The sequence below is a fragment of the Diorhabda sublineata genome, unplaced genomic scaffold (assembly GCF_026230105.1).
Source record: "Diorhabda sublineata isolate icDioSubl1.1 unplaced genomic scaffold, icDioSubl1.1 Dsub_141, whole genome shotgun sequence".
In the NCBI taxonomy this organism is placed as follows: Eukaryota; Metazoa; Arthropoda; class Insecta; order Coleoptera; family Chrysomelidae; genus Diorhabda; species Diorhabda sublineata.
In genome coordinates, this window is record NW_026614069.1 from 308 (window position 1) to 13227 (window position 12920).

Below are 12920 nucleotides of genomic sequence, written 5' to 3' on the forward strand. Positions count from 1 at the left end.
GGAGTGGACTATTGAACATACAGGATGTCTTCTTAAATGAGTACAAGTTTATAACAAAATATGGGTCTACTTGGATAGAAGATAATAAATATCAAGAATCAAGTGAAAGTTATCATTAATTTATAGTAAATTTTATTTAAATGAGGTGGATATTTATCGGAATGTAAAAGGTATTGAGTAAACTTCTAATTTTAGTAAATCTTATTTAAAATAAAAACTGGATCGCAACAAGGATCCTTGGATATCGTTGATGTTAATCTAAAACAAAATTTATGTGTTTCGGTAACTAGTTACCGTCTTCATACAATACAAACTGTGTTTGAAGATGATAAACAACTACTGGATGCTATTTATAAGATTTTAGAAATTTATTGTGGTGCTAAAGTTCTATACGAATGGATCACGGAACCGGCCTGGGAGTACCACAACTGGGGGAAGAGCAGACGATTTATATTAATTACCTAAAAGTGATTATAGAAATGTCCGCAATTGACAAAAATAATTGAAGGTGATTTTTTTAATTATCTTACTGCATAACGGAAATTTGGAATACAGTAATTGTAAGCAAGTTTTTGAAGTTTTTATATCAATTTCTTGAACTAGTTAATGCCTTAGAGTATTGCCTGACGATTGTAAACTGACAATTGAAATTTTGTATTTCTTTTCAGATTTTAGCTATAACAGTCGCTACAAGAGCTGAATGCCTTTCTTCTAACGTGCCTCGTCGAAATACCTATCGAAACGAGAAGTCGATTCCATTTGAAACGTCAAATATTAATGATGGAATTATTCCAACCACCACTACACCCACAGAACTAAATAGCGCGTTCGTTTCGTCGACTCCCTCACCTCTCGGATTCCGAAGCGAATATGTATCAACTCTAAATCAAAATAGTGAATACGGCGACTCTAATCCTGCACTAAATCTTCAAAATCCGAATTTCAATACCTTTCTAGTGCCCCAATTCGTCTCCGGTAATCCTCAATTAATAAACATCGACACGAACTCGAATAGCTTCGCGCAACAAATCCCTCAGAGGTTAGGAGACTACAATTCAGTAACGATAGAAAGTACCACCAGCGGCGGTTCTCTAAATGACGCATTCGGGATATCGGAAGATGTTATCGAAACACAAAAACCGGAAAAGAGTATTTATTTTTTCGTCGCCCCCAGGGAATTGGAACCTATTCGACCTAGAATACAATTTCAAAAAAACAAAAAAAAAGTGAACGTAGTATTCATAAAAGCTCCATCCGCCCCGTCTTTGGGCACGATCGAAGTTACCGCGCCGGCGCAAGAGTCGCCGGAAAAGACCATCGTATACGTTTTAGTGAAAAAACCGGAAGAACAACAAAAAATTATTGTCAAACCCGCCCCGGTAGTTAAACCTAGTAAACCGGAAGTTGTTTTCATAAAATATAAAGACGAAGAAGAAGCCCAACAACATATAAATAAGGTGCAAGCTCAACACGACGCTTATATAAAAAATCAAGAAGTTGGGCAAGAAATATTGAACGCGAGACCTAGTGGAGAATATATTCCGAATTTACAAGCAAATGATTTCGGTACCACCACCGAATCAACTTACCAAACCGAGGAGAACGAAGTCAATCAACAATATTTTTCAAATTATAGATTCGACAACGTCCCGTTGGAATATACCACTACCACAATAGCCCCACCACCAGTTCAATTCCAAACGGCACAACAACAATTGATACCAAATTATAATTCGGAAGTTTCCGTACAACAAACCGATTCACCACTAGATGACGTCACTCAAAGAAAATCTTTCAATTACGCGCCGTTGTCTTACACAACTTCGACGCCACAAGTTTCGGTCAACGAATTTACCAATAATGAAAACGTAAATAACGTTATCGCGATTGGTAATAAGCAGTCATCGGTAACAACTTCATCACCATTCAAAAGATCGTGGGTTCCTTCGAATAAATCACCTAGAATAGGAAGACCCAATATATCGAATTTCCATTTGTTTTTCAATAAAATGTGAATTATTTAACATATTAATATACTTTGGATAGATTTTGTGTTTCGTTATATAAATAAATTTATTTTAATAATAATATATTTGTTTTAATTTATGCCAACAACATAAATATATGAGTACGTCCCTGTCTTTTATACACAGAACTTCTTGCGTAACGCAACGTAGTTGCCTTTTACCTATCGCTTCGTCAGCAACGTAATACTTGTGGGTGATTCAAATAGAATATATTTTTACTGCACGGGTAACGTATATATTTTATTTAACTAGAAAATTATGTATAAACGTCTTAATATCGCTTCTAAACTACTATTTTGTCGTATAAATCATAACAATATTCGGTATTATTTTGTATTAGAATCTATTTTCTTCTTTTTTATTGATGCTATTGTGTTAAATCTTCGTTTTTTAATAATTTCGATATCTAGATGCATTAGGTTGAGATGATCTAGTTATTATTAGAAACTAGTTTATAAATAACAGTTACTTGTAATATATAATCTTGTTCGAGGAGGTTAATCACAACACTTTAATAACGCTTATATAAATCAATTATAATAAACATACGGTTTTTAATAATTATTAGTATAAATTGTAACACATCATCATTAATCCACGGTTAGTAACTGACTACTGAGTGTTTTGCTTTCATCGTTCCCCTCTTAGTATCCTTGTCTGGTAGTGTCTACTCGGCCGTATACCGTATCACTAGATAATCTATTTTTTTAAAGCTTATATACGAAATGAATTTAATGAATAGTTATTTTTAAAATTTATTTACATATATATTTCGTTTTCGAGGCTATTTATTGACGGTGACCAAAAAATAGGTTACATATTGTGTTATTTATTGAAATATATTCAAATTCTATTACTTTGTAATGGAAATTGGTTTTTTTTTTGTCTATATATTTTATCGATGAAGTCAGAATTTCAATTAAATCAATATTGGCTCGAATTTTTTTGCAAATTAAAATTTCTTGAATTATTATATAGGATGAATAATTCTAAGGTTATGTTTGCAGACCCATATTATTAGAATTTAGTTCTATGTGAGGTTATGTATACGAAAATTAATAATGCAACGTATTTTACACACATAAAAAGTTTTTTCTTAGTATATTTACCGATGCATAAGTTTTACTTTGAAGTAAATATTGGAAAAATTTGTTATAATTATTATTTATTTTCAGATTTTAGCTATATTAGCTACCACAAGAGCCGCATTCATCCCTTCTAATCTACCTTTGGGATTCCAATATCAAAACGTAAAACCAAATCCATTCGGATCATCACAAGCTCCATTCAATGGAGGCTTTTTCTCAACTTCCACTCCTGCACCAATAGAACTGAACAGTGCGTTTGCTTCATCGACTCCATCACCACTAGATAGTGCGTTCGTTTCATCGACTTCCTCGCCGCTAGATAGTGCGTTCGTTTCATCGACTCCTTCGCCAGTAGATAGTGCGTTCGTTTCATCGACTCCTTCGCCACTAGATACTGCGTTCGTTTCGTCGAGTTCTTCACCGCTCGGATTCAACAACGAATTTCTATCAAGTGGAATAGATGGAAACGCGTTTGAATCTATCATTTCATCTACCCCTAAACCCACAATTTTTTCATCAACTTTAAACGGCCTAAACGGTGAATTCGTTAGTTCTACGCCAGCACCTGCTATCTTAAATCAAAATTTCAATTCTTTCTTTTTGCCAAACACTAGTAACGGATTTTTATCTGGTAACGGTTTCGAATCTATCATTTCTTCCACACCTAATCCCAGTATTTTGTCTTCAACTTTCAATTTAGACGGTCTTAACAGCGAATTCGTCAGTTCTACTCAATCACCTCTTCCCTTAAACCAATATTTGAATCAGTTCGATAGATCGAGCATCGGCGTACCCCAATTTCTCGCACAGCAAAATTTCGATACCGTATCAATCGATAATATCGACAGCGGTTTGCCGCAAGGCTTTTTCGACACCCAAAGTCAAAGACCGGAGGTGGAGAAAAACGTTTACTTCTTCGCCGCCCCCGAAGAACCAGAACCCGTTAAACCTAGAGTTTATTTCGAAGACGATAAAAAGAACGTTAATCTGATCTTCATTAAAGCTCCAGCCGCTCCATCTTTAGGAACAATCGAGATAACTCCACCAAAAAAGGAATCTCCCGAAAAAACGGTTGTCTACGTATTGGTGAAGAAACCGGAAGACCACCAGAATATAGTGGTGAAATCACCTCCTGCGGTCACACCCAACAAACCGGAAGTAGTTTTCATTAAATATAAAAACGATCAAGAAGCACAACACGCCATCACTAGAGTACAAGCACAGCAAAAAGCAAATTTGCAAAATCTGCAATTCGGTAGGGAATATATTACAAACGGAGCTCTTTTGGGGCAATCCGTTATCCCTGGTTTTAGTACCACCACCGAGTCAACTTTCTCGACTTTGGGTAATGTCGTCACTCAAGGTCCTCGGGTTCAATCTTTACCAGATATCGGTGTGAATTATGGTCAAGGTCTCATTCAATCCCAATCCCTATTTAAGCCGGAATATATATCAAACGGAGGAATTTTGCAGCAGCAATCCATTATCCCGGGTTTCAGTACCACTACTGAGTCGACGTTAGGGAATGAAGTCACTCAAGGCCTTCGGGGACAACTACCTCTACAATCTTTAGCGAATCTCCGTTTGAATTACGACCAAATTCAATCCGTGCCCAAATCTGATTATATATCAAACGGAGCAGTTTTGCAACAATCTGTCATCCCAGGTTTCAGTACCACTACTGAGTCTGCGTTGGGAAATGACGTTACTCGAGGTACTTTCCAATCTCTATCGAATCTAAGTCAACAATCTGTTGTTTCTAGCTTCGGTACTAGCACCGAATCTCCAATAGAAAGTGCAGTTAGTCAAAGTACCGTTAAATCTTTCACTGATTTGGGTTTAAATTACGGAATTAACAGCGCGCCTTTGGTGTATAGTACTCCAAGACCACAAGTTGAAATTAACGCTATTTCTAATAACGCTATAGATAATTTTGTATCAATCGGAGGTAGGCAATCACATTCCGATCTAATCGAACAATCAACTATAGCACCAGTGGTACAATCGTCATCTATTTCACCTTGTGGATCTTCAACTCAATCACCGATCAGTTTTTCAACCACTTTGAGTCCAAGTATTACAAGTTTGAACCCTTTTTATAAAAAAAAGTAAAATATTTATAAGTTTTCTAAAATAAAATTTGAATTTTATAACCATATTTTAAATTTATTATGTAAATTATAAAAAATAAAATCCGTTTTATAGTAATAGTCTTCTTTTTTAACCTAAAATCAATTTTTTTCTACTTTTATTAGTTTCGCTTGTATGTATGTAACTGATTTTTTAATGGCAACGTTGTTCCTAAAAATTTAAGACAAGTAAGAATCAAAAAAGAAGAAAATGTACGTCACTTGTCAATAATTGGAGGGAAGATTTATCATTATCGAATGAATTGGTCATTGTTTTTGTTTAAATAAAACAATGAAAATAAATTTATAGATCTTTTAAATAAATAAAAAAGTGCAGGAAATCTTTAAACCTATAATTCAGAAGTGGAATCAGTCTGCGATCGCCGTTTAAACTTAAAAATGTGTCCTAACCTAATATAGTTATATTTTGTGAAATACACGAAATGCGAGTAAATTTTTAATTTTTAAATAATGTATTGAGTACGAACGAGTCACATATACATCAATAATCACGTGTGAGCAGACGAGAATTATAGAGAATGTTTTTTCAGTGAACATATGGATTGCTTCTGTAAAGGTAACCTAATTGAATCAAATAAAATTATTACACCAGTTTTCTCAAAAATGATCTCTCTGAACTACTTAAAGACATCGCACTCAATATCATACAAAACATTTGGTCGTTATTTCCAGCAATTAATATGAATCGTACAACATTTATTGAAAAAATTATAAATTGAAGTCTTTTTCTCTCTGTGGCTATTGGTTTTGTGAAAAAAATTAACAAAAAATATTTAATTGCATGAAATTTCGTCTTGAAAAAAGATTTTATATGAAATAAAGTAAGGGTTGCCAATTTCACCCCCATATAATTTAACAGGAATATAATACCCGTGGTTAGTCTTTTAGTGTGCACGAAAATTACAGAATTCCAAGTTTCTAGCTTTACTAAAATGTAAGTTTTGTTTTAAGGAAGACCGATCTTAATTTCATACAAGCAATCGCCTGAATTTTGCCACATGAATTTAGAAATACCTTGAATAAATAATGAGTGATCAGGAATGCCAAAATAATGACCTGGAACCCTAAACAACGAACAACTTTGGAAAATATCAACCTGCAAATTGAAATTATACATATGATGATAAAAGCTATTGACACAAGTATAAATGAACTTTCATCAAGCTTGAAATTTAAAACAAAGAACATATTTTAAAAAATCTATATCATTAATGGAAAGACACGTAAAACATACATAGATCTTGGAAATCAATATAACTTGTTGAGAACTTCTAATTCAGAAGTTGAATTTGAAAACTTGAATATCGAAATGTGCAGTCACAAATTCAATACTTTTGCTTTAGGGAAAACATAAGAAAATTCATGTCAAAATACAAATAAATATCACCATTTTAGAAACAATAGTATCATTCAATAACTAAAAAACACATTTTGTTGCCAAAAAACAGTTTATGAGACTTCTTTTCCTTAGCAATCAATCTGAACTCGTGAATTTCGAGTAAATAGTATCATTCAATAACTAAAAAACACATTTTGTTGCCAAAAAACAGTTTATGAGACTTCTTTTCCTTAGCAATCAATCTGAACTCGTGAATTTCGAGTAAATAGTATCATTCAATAACTAAAAAACACATTTTGTTGCCAAAAAACAGTTTATGAGACTTTTTTTCCTTAGCAATCAATCTGAACTCGTGAATTTCGAGTAAATAGTATCACTCAATAACTAAAACAGACATTTTGTTGCCAAAAAACAGTTTATGAGACTTCTTTTCCTTAGCAATCAATCTGAACTCGTGAATTTCGAGTAAATAGTATCACTCAATAATTAAAAAACACATTTTGTTGCGAAAAACGATTTTCTTTATCAATGTAATTTCCTTCAAGACCAATACAATCATTCCAACGCTTCTCTAACTTCTCTATGCGGTGCTTGTAGAAGGATTTATCTTCTGCCTCAAAATAGACTTCAGTTTGAGCTTAATTTGGCATTTTTTTGAGATCAGAGAAAAGCCAGTAGCCACTAGGGACTAGATATGGACTATACGATGGATGAGTAACCAATTCGAAGTGTAATTCGTTCAATTTGACCGTCTTCGATACATGAGGCCGTTTTTCCTTGATTTCTGCATTCAAACGATCCAACAACTCTATGTAATACTTTCTATTGATTATTTCTCTGTTTTGGATATAGTTGATGAACAATATTCTGAAACCGTAACCTTTAATGTTGATTGTTGTGCATTTGGATTCTTCGGACGTGATTCACCGGCTGCAGTCCACTCAGATGATGATAAATGAATGTCGGTTCTTTCTGACTGAAATTTCACACATAGTTTTTTGAAAGCTGGTACTTATTAAACGCAAAATGGATTTGACAACGACAGCGCCATCTGTGTGTTAGTCACACGATTTATTGAGTGTTGGTATGTAACAACCTCTTGATACTCATTGAAGGGAAACTAACGAGAATGCGTAGTTTGGTGTTAGTACTAGGAGTCTCTTTAGATTCAACGGTATCAAATTGGAGATACTTCTTGCAAATGAGGAATGTTCTTGCTGTTTTTCTTGGTGTTTTCATTCCACATTGAGTACACCAAATTATTCTTGCCAATCCCTTGTCAGTTTTGCGTCTTTCGACGAAAAAGATGTATTCCATTGCCAGTTCTTCAAATCCTTTTGAAATACTTTTTTCTTGACGTAGTTAAATCCCGATGCTTATTTTCTTAATCATTTTACACAACTCTTTAACATCGTCTGTCCAGCACGAATGGTATCTGCTTCGTTTACGTGTTGCAATTAATCTTTCCTCGCTAGTCAGTGTTGTCGCACTTCACTAAATGTCCAAAAAAGCGAACACTACATTAAATAAATGCTAGTTAATAATACATAATCTCGCAATAAATATTGATTTTTCCTCTAACATAAAGGATATGGTTTATAATTATTTCATACCCGAGACCGCGAAATCGTGCCGCCAGTGAAACAGTCTTTGATATTACAATCAAGCTCAAGTTACATTTACAAAGTGCTCAAATCTAATGAAAGGACAAAGTGGCATAGTGAGCTTTGCCTTTTGCAAAACAGACCGCTTAATAAGCTCTGGCATTAACCAACTTCTTTTTTTTTTCACTAATTCCCCAAATTATAAATTCAGTGTTAACAAATTATAAACATTTCTTTATAGTTTTGATTGGAATTTGTATCTAATTAGGATTATATATCATTTTTGATTTGAAATTTTTTTATTATGTATCATCGAATACGAGGAAATTCGAGGTTGATGCCGGAGGTCTGAAGAGACGTGCTCAAAGGACAAGGAAATTGTAAACCACTCGCATAAATACGAAATTTCTGGTCTATTGAGCGGAGGCGTATCTGGGATTCTGAACGAGCTGGTAAGAGCTCTAGAAAGTTCTAGAAACGAGGTCTACAAGTTTATTGTGTGAGATTTCAACTGGGTCTAGTGTTATATTACTATATCACACTGTATAAGGATCCGAAAGGTTCTTGATTGCATGTACTGCCCCCATCGAGCAGCGTAGAATCTCGAAGGTCAAAAGTGGATTGTTCAAATGGATTTTTATGATCACATCCAGAAGGTTCTATTCGCGGTTGTCAGAGATAAGGAGGATAAACTTTCTGTGAACAGAAATCTATCTGTTGACATCAATTAGTTAGTATTTTTCTCCTTCCATTTCCATAAAAAAATTAGAGATATGTGGACCACGCATATTTAAGTGAGACAGTTTATAATGTAATGTTATTTTTACTTATTCATATTAATCCCACTTCTGACACTAAAGTAATGTTTTTCCTATTTATTTAAATTGTTTTAGCTAGTGTGGTGGATTTATACAAACGACTTACTTAATTCACTTATACACTAACGCTTAGTACACGAAACTATTCACTAAACTATTCACAAAATTATTCACTAAACTATTCACTAAACTATACACCAGGATTAATTACTAAACACTTATCTAATTCTTATCGAATGAATTTCTTCAAATGTATCGTTTGGTTTATATGTCTATCCTGATGTGTTCGGGATTGTTCACAGCTATTAAAGACTTGTTTAGATACGTTTTAATCATATTCAGAATGATCTAATTTGCCTTGAACAAATTAAAGTCTTCTTAAGAATTTATTCTATAGAAACGTTTTTACACTTATCTATTATATATTATCTATTTAGAAGTTTTTGTTTTTTTCTTAAAAAGTATTAAAATAAAATTTTAAACATAAGAATTAATTGAGAAACTTTTTGATTAAGATACCACTGAATTTTCACACAAAGTTGGACAGTTTGTAGCTTGTTTTTTTTTAATTTCATAAACCTTTTTAATAACACACTTATAAACAAATTTTTTACTTTTATCAAGAAGCATCAAAACACCCTGTATATCTTTTTCGTGCCCACAATCAAGAAGTTTGATTAAATCTATTAACATACGAAACTTTTTGAATTGAAGTTGTATAATCTTGTAAATTTCTACATGAAAAACTTTTGCATTTATTTAATCCTACATACACCGAAGTACTTCAAACTTTGAAATAAAAAACACAAAAATACTTGTATGAGATACAAAAGGATTTTTTGTAATAAAGCTCTGGGATCGAGTTTGGGGTAGAAAGTTTTTTCAGCTCATTCCATAAATGTTCTATCGGATTTAGGTCAGAACTATATGATGGTCACTCCATAACTCTAAAACTGACTTCTGCAATGTAATCCTGCACGATTCTCGCGACGTGCGGGGATTTGCATTATCAGGTAAATTCGTTTCCAATGTAGTTGACGTAAGGTACCACATGAATGGCTAATATCAGCCCTTAAACCGTGTAGACCGTCTCCCGTATAAATGAACACAGGATCGGTTCGCGCTCCTATGGAAATTGCACCCCAGATCATGCAGGAACCACCTTCATAAGCACTCCGGTCTTCAAAGCAGCAATCTACAAACCGCTCTCTTGGTCTTTGGACACTTCTTCAGCCGCCACCATCGAGGCATAGTCAGATGATCTTGTGCTAAACGCAGACGTTCTTATTGATGAGCTGGAGTAAGTTTTGAACCAATAGCAGTCTTCGTCTTACTGTCCACTGACTCCTCGCATCTCACGGAGCTGTCGTTGCACTTAAACGGTATTAAATTGATATTGTTGACACACTAGTAGTTGTAAATTTCCTTCTGTCACAGAACGCCTGTGAAGGGAACCAGTCTCTTGATAACGCTGCGCCGGTTATATCCAGTTTCCTAGCAGCAGCTCGCTGACCAAGTCCATTTTAGATTGAAGCAATAACTTAAACCAACACACTTGAACGTTATTGAGATAAGAAACGAATAATATGCTAATTTTCTGTTGACTATGCGCGTTCATTAGACTGGGTTCTTGATTATGACTGGGTATTAAGAACTGGAGTAGTTAGGAGTAAAAATCTTGAATCAAGACGGGTTGAATGTGCGTTAATGTGTACAAAATAATTTTCTAGAGAAATGTCTATCTAATCTATTGTAATTAGAGGCGCAATTATAATTATCGCTTTATCTGCATTGAATAAACAACACTGATCAATGTATAATGAGAAAATAGGGTTTCTGTTTTAGATTCAACTTCCATTTTACGGGAACATACACGTAAATAACATAACTGTACACTTATCTCGTTCTGTGATAATATACGATAATAGAAATTCACAAGGACAGAAAAAAATTAATTAAAATTACTCGTTTTATCTATTTATTTTGATACGGTTCTCATGGCAGATAGGCAGTGTAAATAATCTTTAAATCCGAAGAGATTATCTTCTAATTTACTCGATCTTGGTGTTTCTCAAAGCGTGGGTCGAATCTTCATGGGGTATTACATGGACGGGTTTAATTGAAAAAATTATACTGAACGAATTCTCTTCTTGACTAATTAACTTTCTCTTTATCTCTGTTTCTTTTAAAAATTAATATAAATTCAAACAAAAAACTCATTAGCGAGGGAGAAGCAAAACCTTTGAATCTCACATTTGTAGACAGCACTTGTCGTCAAACTCGTGAGATAGTTTAGAATACGAGGGTTGTATGATAAATTTACGACGTTAACTTTTAGATCAATAAAAGTTGGGAGATACGAGGTTTTTTGTAAACAAGATTTTTTGTTTTTTGATAAGAAAACATTTACTCAATTAATCTTTAAAAGTTAACGACAGGAATTGCTGGAAATCATATTGTAGGCGCCTTTTTTATTGATCCACAAATTCCTGCGTATATAATATGGTTTCAGTAAGATGAAGAAGCACCGCCTTTTCACCTAATCATTGTCCGGTAGTATATTTAAAAGTCTTAAAAGGCACAAAGCTCCTTTTATAGAAAATAACTATGAAGTAAATCATCTAAGGCAATGAGGTAACGTAGATGCTTAAGTTAATTTGTAAAACTTTTGATGTGTTTTTGCTTCACGCTTTTCATCTTTTCGTCTTTAAAAAATTGTGAAAAAAGCTAATTTTGAATCAGAAGAGACCCAAAATCAAGAACATTTGGAAGTATTGGTCAAAACCAATTACCTTCCTCCCTTCGGATACTTTAGGGGCAGTTTTGTCGGAGCTGGGGAGTTTAGGGTTTGGTACTCATTGAGACTTTTAAACGTATAACAAGTTTTAACACTCCATAGTCTTTCTGATAACGAATAGATACAGTTCTTCCAATGTTAATTGCAGAAGACAGTTATGAAAGGAATAATCAATATTTCATAAATACGCACCAAATTAAGATATGAAAAATAATGTTTACTCCCCGTATAAAATTCGGTAAACAACTAACAAACCGTCAGTCCACGTGGACTCACCATCTCCACTGTTTACCAATGAAAACATCGAATAAATACTTTTCTATTGGTTTCTTCTTCGAAATATTACTACCAGAGACAGTCCGCGACCAGTGGCGTCGTTTGATGAGATTTATTTAATTCATAAATTTCTTTAAATAAATAGAAATATGGCGAATGAAGACAATGAAATTACACAGTGAAGTCAGAATAAAGACATGTATGAATTTAATAATAAAGATTTAGATATACAAACCAAGCAGCAAGTTATCTGCATCGTGAAAATGTGTTTCTCTTAATATATAACGAATACTAATCAATATCAGATTGAACTGTGTTTTACTTTGTATATGAATACATGAAGTAACGATATTTAGAGTCCGCATTAAATTATTTACAATTGTAAACATTCAAAGTTTGTTTTTCTCCTAATAAACCCAAACAAAAACTCGTACAAATGTAAATTTACTCAATCTCACGCTCAGTGGGCATAAGAATGATAAAAAAATTTTAACCACACTCCGCTTTAAAAAATATATATATTCTCAGTCTCTTTTTTTCGTTTGGCGATTAGCGCCCGGCACTTGATTTATTTTACCACTGCCAACAATTCTAAACAATTGTCTATAAACTCGTACATCACCGTAAGTTATTTCGAGAAAATTTTATATTTTGGTCTTTTATTTGTTTCTTTTGAAAACATGTCTTAAAGCGGAACACGCGTAATTTGATATTTTTATATAAAAAATACTATTTTGAAAGTATGTTATGAGGTTATATTCCAATTCATACCCAAACATTTTTTTAAGAAAATCTTGGAGGTTCCTTGATGGTGTAAACTG

The 12920-nt window shown here is 33.5% G+C and overlaps 2 protein-coding genes across 2 annotated transcripts; both read left to right on the forward strand.

The window, feature by feature from the left end:
* Positions 1-668: 668 nt before the first annotated feature.
* On the forward strand, positions 669-2088 carry LOC130452085 (uncharacterized; the record flags this gene model as incomplete). The annotated part of the gene is made up of 1 exon (XM_056791409.1): positions 669-2088. A coding segment is annotated over one exon (1347 nt), but the record flags the coding sequence as incomplete, so codon positions are not given.
* A 1050-nt stretch (positions 2089-3138) lies between these two features.
* Positions 3139-5323, forward strand: LOC130452083 (uncharacterized). The gene is made up of 2 exons (XM_056791407.1): positions 3139-3159; positions 3203-5323. Exons 1-2 carry the CDS (start codon positions 3139-3141, stop codon positions 5225-5227), a joined length of 2046 nt encoding a protein of 681 aa, XP_056647385.1. The 3' UTR covers positions 5228-5323.
* Positions 5324-12920: the final 7597 nt, after the last annotated feature.